The sequence below is a fragment of the Carassius auratus genome, chromosome 32 (genome assembly GCF_003368295.1).
Source record: "Carassius auratus strain Wakin chromosome 32, ASM336829v1, whole genome shotgun sequence".
In the NCBI taxonomy this organism is placed as follows: Eukaryota; Metazoa; Chordata; class Actinopteri; order Cypriniformes; family Cyprinidae; genus Carassius; species Carassius auratus.
In genome coordinates this window covers 18132664-18147230 of record NC_039274.1, presented here as the reverse complement: position 1 = coordinate 18147230, position 14567 = coordinate 18132664, and the positions used below count along the sequence as shown (strand labels likewise).

Here is a 14567-nt window from a genome sequence, read left to right as displayed (position 1 = left end):
AATTTGCTCAAGGCCTCAAATGACAACAACAGGACCTCACAAAACCTCAAGCAACATGAGCCGGGTGCGAATGAAGAGAAAAGCATGAGACGTGAGGATGAAAGTGACGTATATGAAGAGGAATATAAAGAGAAAAATACCTGGACAAAATATCGACACGAACGCTCCCTTTTCTGCAGCTGAAAACCCAAAGAAAACCAACCGCTTTAGTATCAAGCAGAAAATTCGACACTCTCAAGGTCTTTCACACCGAACACAATGAAGCATCTTTTCAAGCAAATAATCGAACTAAACAAAAGCAGTAGTTTGTGCAAGGCTAATGCACCTTCAGTGCTGTATCTATAATTCAATGTTTTATTTAATTATTGCACAGAATTCAGACTCTGTGTTTGTGTGCCGGTGAATCTAACAAGTAAACGCTGGTCTCTGTTGTGAAGAGCTCCACAGGAATCCATAGTTTCTATTGAAAACCGCACTGGTGTTTGGTGTGAAAGAGCCTTTGGAAACACATCATTTACATGAATCACATCCAGTGCCGATCGATGACAGAGAAATTCAGAGACATTAAATGTTAAAATCAACCCTAAAACAACAAAATACAATTCATACAGGTATATACAGGTAAAAAATGAATACACAAAAGTACATTGGTTTGTCTTTTCACAGACGTCTCTGTGTAGAGTCGAGGAGTTTCTGAGCTAGTTACTGCTGGTTTGTTGGATTAGTGGTTGGTTAAATTCGACATCAAATGAGGTCGGCAACACTTCTTACTTCCATACACTCTCGGGAAATCAGGTGCAAAAGCTCACTGAGGTGGCACCCATTCAAAAGTGCACATTTGTACCTTACTTACCTCTACAGGGTGCATATTAGTACCTGATGTGTGCATAACAGCAATTCAGTTGTACATATTGGTTCCTTTTGAAAAGGTGTTGTCCCAGTTATTATTATTTATTTATTTTTGTATGTATTTATTTACTTTTTGAGAGAGAAAGAGAGAGAGAGAGAGAGAGAGAGAGAGAGAGAGAGAGAGAGAGAGAATGGCATTTTAGAGTGATTTAGTTTTGTATTCTGGTCATTTAGTTCCCAACTCTTGTTTTTATAATGCTTTCAACAGTATTTATGCAACTTCACAGCTGATAGATCAGGTTCTGATTGAGATTTTATGATGTCAAAAAGGTTTAATTTGAGTTTTTGAATAATATTTTGTGTGGCCTTAATGTTCATAATGAAAGATACTATGGATCATTTACCTTGAAATAAAATGGAAAAGGAAGAACGTTCAAAATTAGTTCCCGGAGAAACACTGCATGAGTCACCGAGATTTGAATAATAATATCAACTTTTAAATTGATTAATTTGATTATGTACTGGTTGTAATTTGTGAGTGATTTTATCACATTCTGGACCTAATCTTATCATATCGTATCTGGTTATAACAGGGTTACTGTTTTCAGTTTTTGTAATTTCTTAGGAATCTATTCTTTTCTATCGTTCTCTTTGTTTTCTAGTTTAACCCTCTGGAGTCGATTAACGTGTATACACGTTATGAGTCATTTTCTCCTGATAACCCCGAAAAGAACTTAAATTACACTTTCAGTTTTAATCGTACAGATAAGAGCAATACATCAATCGAATCTGTAAAGGGTCTACTTTTTTTTTTTTTAAATACAGACATAATAACAACAGAACTCTGTGCACTTATAAAATAAATTTAACACACAAAATATTTTTAGCTTAAATTTCCAACAAAAATAGTAATTATTCACCACTGCCACACTCTATTTTACTCATGTCAACACGTGCAGCCTCACGCTAGGTGTTTGTACATTTAGTCAAAGCGAGGGGGTTTACTGTCTTGGAGGACCGGCCTTCGGTTTGACAGCTTCTGATCGTCGTTGTGATTGTGCAGAAGCATGAGTGAAGAGCAGCGAGGCCTGTGTGTGTGTGTGTGTGTGTGTGTAAGCCATGAATTATTGAGTCTCTCAGAGGAAGAGCGAGGGAAGGGAACAGATAAAAATAAATAGCAGGCAGGTCTGTCTCTGCTGGTGCCTGAATGTTAATGTGGCTTGATTCCGGCTGACAGCAGCCATCTTTAGATCACATTACTTTCACTCTTTAGCAGATCCTGTTAGCGCTTCTTCAGGTAAACTTGATCTTGATCTTGCAGTCAAAGGTTTTGTTCGACTAGTTGCACGTCAAATGTGTTGCAACTATTTGTTATTTTGCTACTTGGTATCTTATGGTCAAAACAGCATATTGTTGACAGGTATATGTCATTTCGATCAGTTTTGTTATTGTTAACAAAAACTAAAAGAATGAAAATTTGTTTACGGTAACTGAAATAAAGGTGAAATGAAATAAAGTAAAAAAATATTTGATGAAAAACATAAAAAAGTGAAAAGTTATAAAAGCTTACTGAAATAATTAAGTATATACTAAAATTACTAAACTGCAACTGAAATAAAATCAGATTAACTCCAAATAGAAACCTTCAATGGAAAAAAAAGTATAATAATGAAAATCTTTGCAAAATTACAAAAATTTAAATTACAATGAAAACTGAAAATATAACAATAAAAATGTATATTTAAAAAAAGCACACTATAATAATATATAAATAATAATAAAACACCATTGATTTAAACACTAAAAAGCAATTAGCATGTAGTAACAAATTAACTGATAGTAAATAAAAATGTTTAAAAAAAGACTAAATAAAAATAACAAAATCAATACTAAAACCTTAAAAAGAAAATAAAAAAACAACATATAAAAATGCAAGCCAATTCAAGAAATTAATTCCTACACAAACAGTATACAGGTATTAGTAGTTGTAAGTAGCATGTACAAAAAATATTAATTCATTATTTCATTCCTGAAAAGGATAAATAGGAATAGTTGTACTGTATTTCACTTGTTTGTTTGTGCTATGGATTTTATTATGTCTACATTATTTTGTAATGTAGCACATTTCCTTAATTCATGAAGATGTATTGAAGATGTAGATGCCTCACACATAGCTGATCTGTTTTAAATCAGTGATCTCTATATAAAAGCAGATGTCGGTCGAGTCTGAAGCTCAAATCACCAGCTGTGCAACTCAAAGGCAGATTCAGTTTAAAACTACCCCTTCCAGTAATTAGCATGAAGAGTGTGACGGCCTCGTCAGAAAGTGTGAGCGTAACGCGCGCTGATGGCAGTGGAAATGTGAAATTTTCAGAATTCGTGGTGGAAATGACGTGTGAATTTTGCAGAAGATGCATGGAAATAGGTCTTTGTGCTCCACGCTCGGACGTCCCGATCTGAAAAACCACACTCTTGAAAGCCAAGTTAATTAATTTTGAACGTTCCTGTCACTAGAATAGCGTTCGATTAAACTGATACATGTTTACTTTGAACAGAGTGTAAGACTTGGATGAAAGTGAGTGCTGAAAACTTACAGTACATTTTAATAAGGAATATATTATTCTATACAGAAGCAGTACTGTGAATGTGTGTCTTGTCAGGTTTCAACATATACTTGCTATTAGTGGCTGGATTGAGAATTTTTTTTGTGCAGCAATAAAATGGGACTTTGTATTTTTATTAAATTCTTTATTGAATAGCTTCAAAAATAAATAATAATAATAATAATAATCATCAAATATACACACAATAATATTATTTTTTACAAATTAATAAAAAGAAAAGAAAAACTAACTAAACTAACTACTGATATTTAGATGAATCATCTTTAAAAGCGAATCCTTAAATTTTAACTAATTGCATGATTTGCTGATTAAGTAAATTAATAACATTGAAGATCCAAAATGAAAACTTGGAAGATCACCAAATTCAACAATTATTTTTATTAAAGGTCCCGTTTTCTGTGCTTTTTTGAAGATTTGATTGTGTTTACTGTGTGCAATATAACGTGTTCATGTTTTGCGTGTAAAAAAACAGTATATTTCACACAATTCACCTATCTGTATACCGCTGTTTTCACTGTCATAAAAACGGGCTGATGACTTCCTTGTTCTATAAAGTTCCTCCTTCAGAAATATGTAACAAGTTCTGATTGGGCCAGCGGTTCCTGTGTTGTGATTCGACAGCAGCTGAGCATGCACTGCCCTCCTGGAAAAACGATTGGGCTAGTTTTGGACTAGTTTTGAGAAGCAAGTGGGCAGGATTTGTTTCAATAAACCTGGCAATCCTGATCTGAACCATAGACAATAAAATAATGCACATACTGGAGATATACTTATAATGACAGGAGCGTTTTTACTTACGAGATGCGCATGAAAATCGCATTAAATTTTTTGCATAGCCCTAACATCTAGTTAACAAAGCTAAACAGTGTTTCCCTTTGTGTAATAAGATACAGAAACTGTTAAACGCACCAACTTAAATAATAAAATACACTTATCGGTTGTGGTCCATAAACAACACCTTCTCCAGACAAAGAGGGAACTGTTCCATCTTTCAAGAATAATCTTTGTGCGAATCTGGCATTAAACTGATTGAGATTGAGGAAGCTGTCCTCAGCAAAATGTGCTGCACATTGTTTTACATGTGGATTATAATTTTTGGGAACCGAATTAAACATAATTTGTAACCATTAATCTCCTAGTACAGCGTCCCTGGGAAGCCCAAACAAAGATAATTGGACTCTGAGATGAAAATAACAGCGTTTCGATGACATGGCGACAAACACAAACACAACTCTTTCTCTTCTCTGTCGGAGTGCAACAAGGCCTCACCCCTTTTTTTGTGTATTCATGTGGGCGGAGGTTAGTCAAAAAACTGTTTTAGTGACGTCATTACTGCAGGAACTAGAGGGATGTAGTCCTAACGGGTCGTTTTTTGTAGGCGAATTCTGTTAAATAAAATATCTCGCTTGGAATTGAACTTTGAGCTTTAGAATTTTACAGATATTATTTATACTCTAACTACAAGATTACACACTAGCTAAAGTTTAAAACATGGGATCACGAAAAACGGGACCTTTAAATGATTTGGATCAGAACAAACATATAAACAAGCAAACAAAAAAGTTTGAAAAAAAAGAAGAAGAAAAAACATCTCGGGTTACGCATGTAACCATGGTTCCCTGAGAGGGAATGAGACGCTGTACCCCCTAAGGGGGCACTATGGGGAATGCAGTCTGCATGACCAGTGTCTGAAGCACATGTGAAACCATGCCAATCTATTGGCCCACCTGGCCAATGATGTCATAAGCAGGATTCCCGGAAGTATAAAAGAGCATCTGCTGAACACGTCATCCTTAGGTGTCTGAAGGAGACGTCAACAGTCATGTCGAAGGCATGGCAAGGGGGTGTAGCATCTCATTCTCTCATGTCACCATGTCTACATGTGTAACCTGAGACTTTTCCAACTCCATGCAGGCGACACTATGGGGAATGCAGTCCAACCAAGCTATGCCGAGGCGTATACCTGTCTACCTGGTGGGAGAGCACCAAGGAAGTGAACTACATACACCAAGCCTTTCCTCAGAAAGAGCCCATGCCACTGACACCACGGGCAGCTCATGCAGCTTGGCCGAAAAGTGGAATCCTAATAAAGGACACATCCCACCCAAGTTAACACAGCTATCAGCTATCACAGAAGGCTATGCGATATGAGCAGAACTAGCCTGGACACACAAGACCTCCAAAAGGAACTCATAAGAACATAGCCTCCCTAAAAAGCTGCCTAGACCACAGAAAGTGGGCCATCTGCTTAATTCCCTAACAGGGGAGAAAGCACAGACCAGGCAAGGGCTCAAAGAGACCACTACTTAAAGACCCTAAGAGGAGAGCAGTCACTGAGCTAGCACATATATATCCTCAGATAACTACGTGCCCAGGAACAGCTATCGATTGCAACTAAGATATATAGGTCTTGGTAAAAAGGCCACTCCATGGGTGCAAAGCCATAGTGGGACACAGCTAGCCTAAGGTAGCTGTATTCAGATAAGCCCATCCTGCCATACCAATGGCTGGAATATAACCACCCTCAGATGGCTATACCAAGGAAGTCCCCAATCTGTCAGAAACTATACAGCCTTCCTATAGAGCTGCCTAGACCAGATATAGCATACTTACTACACTAGCAGGGGAGATAGCACTTGTCTAGGCAAGGTGCTCAAAGAGTCTGCTACTTAAAGACCCTAAAAAAGGGAGCAGTCACCGCCTCATACGTATGTACTCCGGAAGGTGTAAGAAAGGAATATATTTTAAAAAAAAAAACTACCCAGACCACCAGAGTGGTCTACTTATGACCCAAAGAGGGGAGACAACACTGTCTAGGTATTGGCTCAAGGACTGCTACTTAAAACCATTGAGCTAGCACACAGCCATCCTCAGATGGCTGGAATCCAGGTAAAAAGGGAACCACCCCAGGAGAGGGCACAGTGCAACTGCATTAAACACAGCTAACTTCAGGTAGCTGTATTTGAATAAGTCCTGTCCTTTCCCTGCAAACGCTTGAATATAAAAACCCTCAGTTTGCTATATCAAGAGTGTTACAGACCCGTGAGCAGTTGGGGGTTTTGTGCTTTGCTCAAGGGAAACTCAGTAGTGGTATTGATGGTGGAGAGAGCACTGTACATTCAATCCCTCCATCCATAAACCCTTAGGGAGAAAGATGATCAGGACACGCAAGCGTCGGTACGCAGAGGACGACTGCGCTTCTTATTCAGCACGTTCCTGGGATCACTTCTTCCCTTGTCAGCGGTAGGCTTTCCTCACCAATTCCTAGAGGGAGGAGGGATGCAGTTAGCGACGCTAAATTTCTGATCTTGTCTATGGGCCTCAGCCCTAGACAGACCATCCTCCTTAAAAAAGGATTCGGAGCGTCGGGAATTAATTTCCTGTAGTCAACTGATTGTGCCTCCGCCTCCCTAACCTTCTCCACAACCGTCTCGTCGGAAGGGCCAAAAAGTCTGGTTGGCGAAGAAGAAAGAATAAGAAAGTTAACCCACAAATGTCTCTCCATAGCCACCATCGCTGCCATTGAACGCCCAATGGCAGCAGCAGTTTAATTAGTGGCACAGAGAGCCAAGTCCGTAGTGCGGTTCAGCTCTTCAACTGCTTCTGGCAATAAGCCTTTGCCCTCATCCAAATCCTTCAACAAATCAGCCTGTTAGGCCTTTGATACTGCCATGGTGTGCAGAGCACCACAAGCCTGACCTGCTGCCACATACACCCTGCCATTCAAACGTGAGATAGTCTGAATTGCTACTGATGGCAACACAGGAGCCTTCAAAGAGGATGACTTGCCCTGCGAGAGATAGCTCGCAAACGTCTTCTCAACAGGGGGTATATCCTCATATATCTGTGCTCAGCCACAACCTCAACATTTGTATAATCTGCATGCTGAAAGATATGCAGGCAAAAGTAATATGGTTTCACCCAGGACTTAGATATCTCTGAGTGGAGATCTGGAAGAAATGGAAGACTCCCGGGGGCTGGACGATCAAGATCTGCCCAAAAATTCTCATCTAGTCAGCCGCAAGTCAACATCGTCTTCTGAAGCGTCAGACCACCAGAGTCTCAGATGTATCAGATGACTCCAATGACAGACGCTTGCCTCTTATCCCCCCACCCCCAAAAAAGTGACAACCGTGAACAGAGCTTACGCATTGGAAATGATTCACAATGCTTACATTCTGCGACCTAAAGCACCGAATGCGCATGCTCCTCCCCCAGGCACATAACGCACAAGTCATGCGTGTCCTCGGGTGTCAAAAACTTAAGACACAGAGGCACACACTTCTTGAAATGCTCTACTGGGTTGTTAAACATGGTAGCACACTCCAAACACACAATTCTTGAAGACAGCAAAGATGATGATGAGCTCAGCAGGTGCCCTTTTATACTTCCGTGAATCGAAGCTGCAATGTGGATGCAATATTACTCTGTTCCATTACTCTGAGCATATGCATGACTGTCAGCCTGTAGAGACAGTCTTACTAACCAGTAGAGTGAGGGCACCTCTGGTCTCACCAATCAGCTCTGCTCTAGCCAACTGTGTAAACGCACACCATTAAAAAAAAAGAAGGAGAGAGACAGAGTGGGATTATGGCATCTACAGGGTCAGATCAATAGTTAGGTAAATTAAAACTAAAGAAAAACGTTATGTAATTTAAGATTTGAAAAGACAGACAACGAACAAAAAAGACAATTTACAAGAGCTGCGTCACAATGCATATCAAGACCATGTCTTATCGCATGTTCGCTATTCCCAATTCAGAAGACCGCACACACAGCCTGTGTCTCTGAATGCTTCTCATACTTGCTGCTCTCGAGTATGTTCACACTTGCCGCACTCACAGAACCTGTTTCGTAACGCTCGGTTATATTCTCGCGCGCACTGCAACGCAAATCTCCACGAGCGCATCTGGCAGTATGGATGAGACTCGACGCACACGCGCAACCTGCGTCGTGCCTGGCTTCGTGTTTAAAATGAATGTAAATTCAGTCAAACTGCTTGCTAATTTCACTTAAATGAAATGAAACATTCACCACATTTTCCACTTGTTCTTAAAATCCCAAATACAGCTTAACATTTAATACTTTAATAATTGACTAAAGAAATACAGTTATTTATATATATATATATATATATATATATATATATATATATATATATATATATATATATATATATTACCTTAATTAATTAATCAACTTCCTAAATGTTGCATTTCCTTACAAAGTTATTGGCCAACTATTTTATTTACTTTTCAAAGCCGATTTTTACTTGCAATCAGTTTCTTGTATAGTTAATTTTGGATCCTGTGTGTAATATTAATACATGCACAATGTCTGAATGAATGGTCTTTGTTCTCTAAGTGTCTGAAGACAAACTACACGCAGGGCTGGAGAAAACAGCGTCAAAGCGAACCTCTTTAACTCTGCAGAAACTTTAATAACGCTGGCGATTATTCATGCCGCATAATGTCCTCGGAGCGATAGGAGCCTCAGGATGGCAAGAGTTTCTCTTCACCCAAGTTAAACCTATTTTTAAACAGACGGCTGACTGCGGGGACAAACACAGGGGATCATTCATCCTGACAAACACGGACATCATTAAAAAAACACCCACTGCTCTCCTCTTCCTGCTGCTCTCCATACTGACTGCATCAAAGAGGATGCTTTATCTGCCTAGCGCTTCCTGTCCGTTTCTCTTCTGGTGAAGTCAAACATAATAATAATAATAAATAGTGCTGTCAATTTAATGCAATGATATGGTGTGATTAAATACTGAAAAAAAAAACTAAATGCAGTTTCTTGCCCTAAAATTCAAGATATGATGGCAGAAAACACCCCGTGTGTATGATATAGTTTAGGAGGACAAAAATGATTTCATATTTTAATATTATTTTTTAATAAACCCATTAATACCAATTTATTATTATTATTTATGCAACTTTGAATCGAAATGTTTCATTCTAAAGCAGCCTTTATGTAATGTCTACCAATGTTAGTTTTTTTTTCTCATCTAACACAATATTGATTTTAAATTATCTTTTCAGGGGTCATTTCTTGGACCAAATTGATGTGTGATTAATTTGCAATAAGTTTTTGATTGATCAATTAAAACATCATTTAATTAATAGGATACATTTAATCTCTTGACAGCCTTAATAATAAGTGATGATTAGCTGTTCGAAACCACTGTCAGACTTATAACATACAAACTCATGCGTCATGTGTCAACTGCAATCCTCAGACTGGTTTGCTTCACAAACAGCATTTGGTTTTCAGCCACAGGCGACACGTTCACCAACCGTTTGATGCGTATTGAATGTAAAAATGCCACAAAATCCACAGGCTTCAACCTGATTGGCTGTCTGACTACAAGCATTTTATTCAAGGTCAGGTTTTGTCAGCCCACCGGGACACGATTTCAAAGTTAGCAGGTTGATACAATGAGCATTTGTGAGGAGGACAAACTGTATTTGAAAACGTTTGTGAGATGAGTCTTGGAAAGACATTCCTCGTGGCAAGTTTTCAAGGATAACCTGCCTTAACACTTCAGCTGGTTATCCTCGAATACACCTGGATTGTCATTATATTCCATAAACCATTGGTTCCCAACCATGTTCCTGGGGGCACCCCAACACTGAAGGTTTTCAATGTCTGCTTAATCAAACACACCTGATTTAGATCATCAACTCATTAACAGAGACTCCAACAACTGAATTTGTTGTGTCAGACAAAGGAGAGATGGAAAATGTGCAGTGTTGCGGGTCCTACAGGAATGAGCAAGTTGGCTTTTACACAACATTTTGTTCTCCAACTAAAAACTGAAACATTTGATGCATTTTAACCGTTCATTTAAATGACAACTGTGTTTCAAAGTGCACATTTTTGGAAAAAATAACTTTATTCTTCTATTATTGACTCAATTTTTTTAAAGCATGACAAAATATTATAAAAACATAATGATTTAAAATGTACTTTAGCGTTTAATTTGACATTATTACAAAGAGCAGTTTTTAAAAGTCTTCTTAAGTGTGTTAAAAATGTGTTTTAAGTCACTTAAGCTGCATTTTATTTAATTGCAAGTACACTATGTGTGTGTATATATATATATATATATATATATATATATATATATATATATATATATATATATAATCATGGGCGTAGGTTTAGGGGGGACGCTAGGTACTAGTCCCTATCAATATTTTGCTCCTTTGCACTGCTATTTGGATCGATTCTAACGGTCAGGATGACGACAGTACCAGAAACGGCGTAATTTGATTGGCGGCGGGGTATCTGACAGGCTAAACGCGCGGGCCGGGACTACTTTTGTGCTTGCACTAGCAGCGTGCGGGCGCGCAAGTTGACGACGCCGACGGTAAGTTACCAGGGCTGTCTCTCTACCACATACAAAGGCCAGAGTAAAAACATTTTTTGCCCCTTTTTTACTTTGTATATGCCAACCAAGAAGAAGAAAGGGGACATGAGAAGCTTTTTCATAAAGCAGAGTCAGAGTGTAAGTAGGCAAAATAACTAGCTAGCCACACAAATAAACTATCAGTAGTAAGTTAACTGACCAGGCTTTCAAATGCATATTCTGTGGAATATAGTGTTAACTGGTGATAGTATGTGTTACCCAGGATGATATAATGCTACGTTAGCAAGTATCTGAATGTCAGTTAGCCTGTAAGTTACCTTAACTTAGAATCTTGCAGTCAACATAAACGTGAGTGTACTTGAGGGTAAATAGTGTTTATAATAGAAAAAGTTATTATATTTATTTATTTAGATTTGTTTCCTTGTGGCAGAGTATTTTTTGTTAGTGTAAATACTTATGTTAATAAAACGTTTGGTTGTTCAGCATTACACAGTCTCAGGTTTTTGTTTTTTGAGAGTGCAATTTATGAGATTATACTGTTACACTAGCTCTTTTGAGACAGTACAGGATGGAATATCGGGGTCAGGATACAATATAATGAGATGAAGTAGATTCACTCCTGTATTGTGATATTCTGTTCTGTATTGCCAACAGTCTGAAATAAAAAAAGAAATCACCATTAAATCACTGGTTTCTTACAACAAAAGAATCCCGGGTGGGGGATATGGGGGTGTCCCCACCAAAGCTGAGACCAAACCCATGATTATATATATTAAATGTACTTGTAATATTTAACGTGCAATACAAGAGCACATTAAATACTATTAAGCACACTCCTTTTCACAAGGGTGGATTTGCCCAAGTTTGTCAGGTTAGAGCAGGGCTAGGCAAGTTCAGCTTCAACCCTAATCAAACACACCTGAACAAGCTCATCAATCCATTCAGGATTACTGAAATACAGGTAGGTGAGGGTTTATTTTTTTTCAGGGTTGGAGCTGAACTGTGCAGGACTGCGGCTCTCCAGGACCGAACTTGCCTACCTCTGGGTTAGAGGCATCACATCTTTAAAAGACACTTAGTTTTGTTTTGGGGAAAATAAGAACCTCAAGTTGCTTCATGCACTTCTTTAATAAGAAAAAATGTCCAGTGAACCTGTGAGTATCTGTGTAACACATTTGTCATTATTACAAGACAAACACTGACAGATTGATCAGGACTTTTTAATCATTGCTGCTGCACTCTCTCTGCTCTCTTTCTTCTCACATAACAGAGTCATTTCAACTCAAATCAATATTTCATGTCCCTTTATTATTTTATCTGGTAAGTAGCCGTGTAATGATCTTTGCACCATTTCTGAAAACAACCGTCTGACTGTATATCCATTACTTTTTGTTTGAAATAATCAGTCAGAGATGCTCTGACCTCACAATCCAAATACATTTTACAATCATTTCTGTGCAAACATCTCCAGAAACTCCAGAAACAGGAAAAAAGCCTGTATAATGCGGTATGATTGATTTTAGATCGCAAAGTGTAGCTATATTATCACTCAGCTCTAATCTGCTAAACACAACTTAAAGGCATGAAGACATTAAGATATTATAAACACTAACATCATTATTTTCTGTAAAGCTGCTATGAAATAGTGTTTGTGTAAAAGTATTGTGAAAAGCGCTATATTAATGCATTTGACTTGACATGTATTGACTGATATTATAGTGTTGTATGTCAGACGCAGTACCTTGTTGAGGCTCCGGGCGGCGCTGTCCTTTCCTCCGGGGGTGAGATTCCTGAGCTGGACGTCCAGCAGGTCGATCAGGTGACCCATGGCCCGGACCGTGTAGGTGATGTCACCCGCGTGCATGTGACCCTTGGTCTGTTCGGAAAGCTCACGGGAGATTATGGCCGCAGGTTCACCGGCTCGGATCTACAACACACACACACATACACACACAAAGTTATTATCAACCAACAAACTGCTTAGTTCCAACAGTCTCTGTTACACTGGCAAAAGAGAATGTTGTTGTTGTTGTTTTTTTCTGATGAATGAAGTGATTGAGTAAAGCAGTTATTCTGCAGGTCTGGGTTTGTGTTGATGATGGTCAGCAGAACTGAAGGTGTTGGAAAAGGTGTTAATGTTCCTGTAGCTCAAACAGCAGAGCATGACAATAAACAACACCAAGGTCATCATGGGTTTGAGTCCCAGTCAATGCATGGATGAAAATATGAATGGAAGTTAGTTATTTATATCAGCTTTAAAAAGAGGATTTACACTCAATTCTACCATAAGGATACACAGTTTTTAGTGGGTGTTTTCTCCCCGTAGTTTAGGTGGAGTAGTGATATATATTTGCTTGTTCTGGTTCTCACATCTGATTGGCTGAGAACCGTGAGATATTCTACTGATATTGCCACAGGAGCACCCTTTCAGCATTTCTATCACTCCGCTTCCAGTATTTCTCACAGTAAGTGTGGGCGAACACCCAAGTCCATTACAATTAATAATAAGCCTCCTGTTTTGGTGTCACAGAATGTCGTTTGAAGTTTTATGTATTTTAGGTGGGAATGTAATTGTTTAGACTTCAAAAACAGTAAAACAAGTAAAACCGTAGCAAAACTTGAGAGTTTGGTCTTTTAAAAACACAGTTTTCATGCATTAAGCCACGTTAAGTGTAGAATGTCTCGAATCATTCCAGCTGATTGAAAGAAAATCGGCTCAATAGTATGTCCTTTCAGAATCATCACGGGCCGGTAGAAATAAAAGTTTCTCTATTTCTTCACTTTAAAATAATGAGAAGCAGCATATTTTCCTGAAATAAATGGGAGGAAAAGTCTACGCTTTGCAATGTAGTAAAGAAAATTAAAGTTTCATAAAAATGTAAATGGCAGACAGCAGACACATTAGCCTATTGTGGTGTCATTTATCAACTGCATGACAGATAATTATATGTTACAATAATTGTCTTGTCATGCTGTATAAATTAAAACAATACTGATGCATCCATTTCATTTCCTTTCTCATACTCTCAGGATATGAAATAATACAATTTTCAAAAATTATTTAGTTCATAATTCATTCTTCTATCTGAAGACCTGATCCTCCCACTGTGGATAATCAACCCAATTAATTTACTAAATGTAGTGGGTTGTTCGTCTGTTAGTCTAAAGATCGGCTATATTTAGCAAAACAATCATTTCAGGGACATGGCTTGTTACAGGATAAGGTGTTTTTGTTTGTTTTCCTCTGTGCATTATAATGAAAGCTTTGTAAAACTGCTTCTCAGGAGTAGCGCTAGGATTTGAACTTGTACTGCCAGATCTGAGAGGTTAAGTGCTGATTTGACGTGCAGCGAAAATGAAGTAACGTGCAAAAGTAGATATTTCGTAAACATTTGTGTCTGTCATTTTCTATGTGTGAATGTAATTTTACACATTTTTAGCCATAAATGTGCAACTTCCAATTCAAAACACAGGTGTTTTGATTATTGTCTTCGTGATTAAATTGAAAGATTCAGATTTTCACATCAGAGCAGTGGGTGTAAATTTTGTAAACCTTAAAAATACAAATATTAATATGAAAAGTTCTCACATTCAGATCAACAACCTACCTATAGTATTTAAACATAAGATATAATTTGTTTTGCATTTTTATACTGAAAGAGACTGAAACTTATTTTTACTTTTAATAACAGCTTGTAAGACGCAGTTAACAAATG

General features: G+C 38.0%; 1 protein-coding gene across 24 annotated transcripts in view; it reads right to left on the bottom strand.

Moving 5' to 3' along the window:
- LOC113051738 (adhesion G protein-coupled receptor L3) overlaps positions 1–14567 on the bottom strand; it is a 245423-nt gene that overhangs the window by 69716 nt on the left and 161140 nt on the right. For 18 of the 24 annotated variants that reach the window (XM_026215749.1, XM_026215753.1, XM_026215761.1 and 15 more), the window contains 2 exons: positions 12593–12778; positions 141–179 (listed from right to left, as the gene is read on the bottom strand). In XM_026215749.1, coding sequence (XP_026071534.1) covers positions 141–179; positions 12593–12778 — 225 coding nt within the window. The remainder of the gene's footprint in view (positions 1–140; positions 180–12592; positions 12779–14567) is intronic. The other 6 variants (XM_026215754.1, XM_026215755.1, XM_026215760.1 and 3 more) reach the window with 1 other exon arrangement.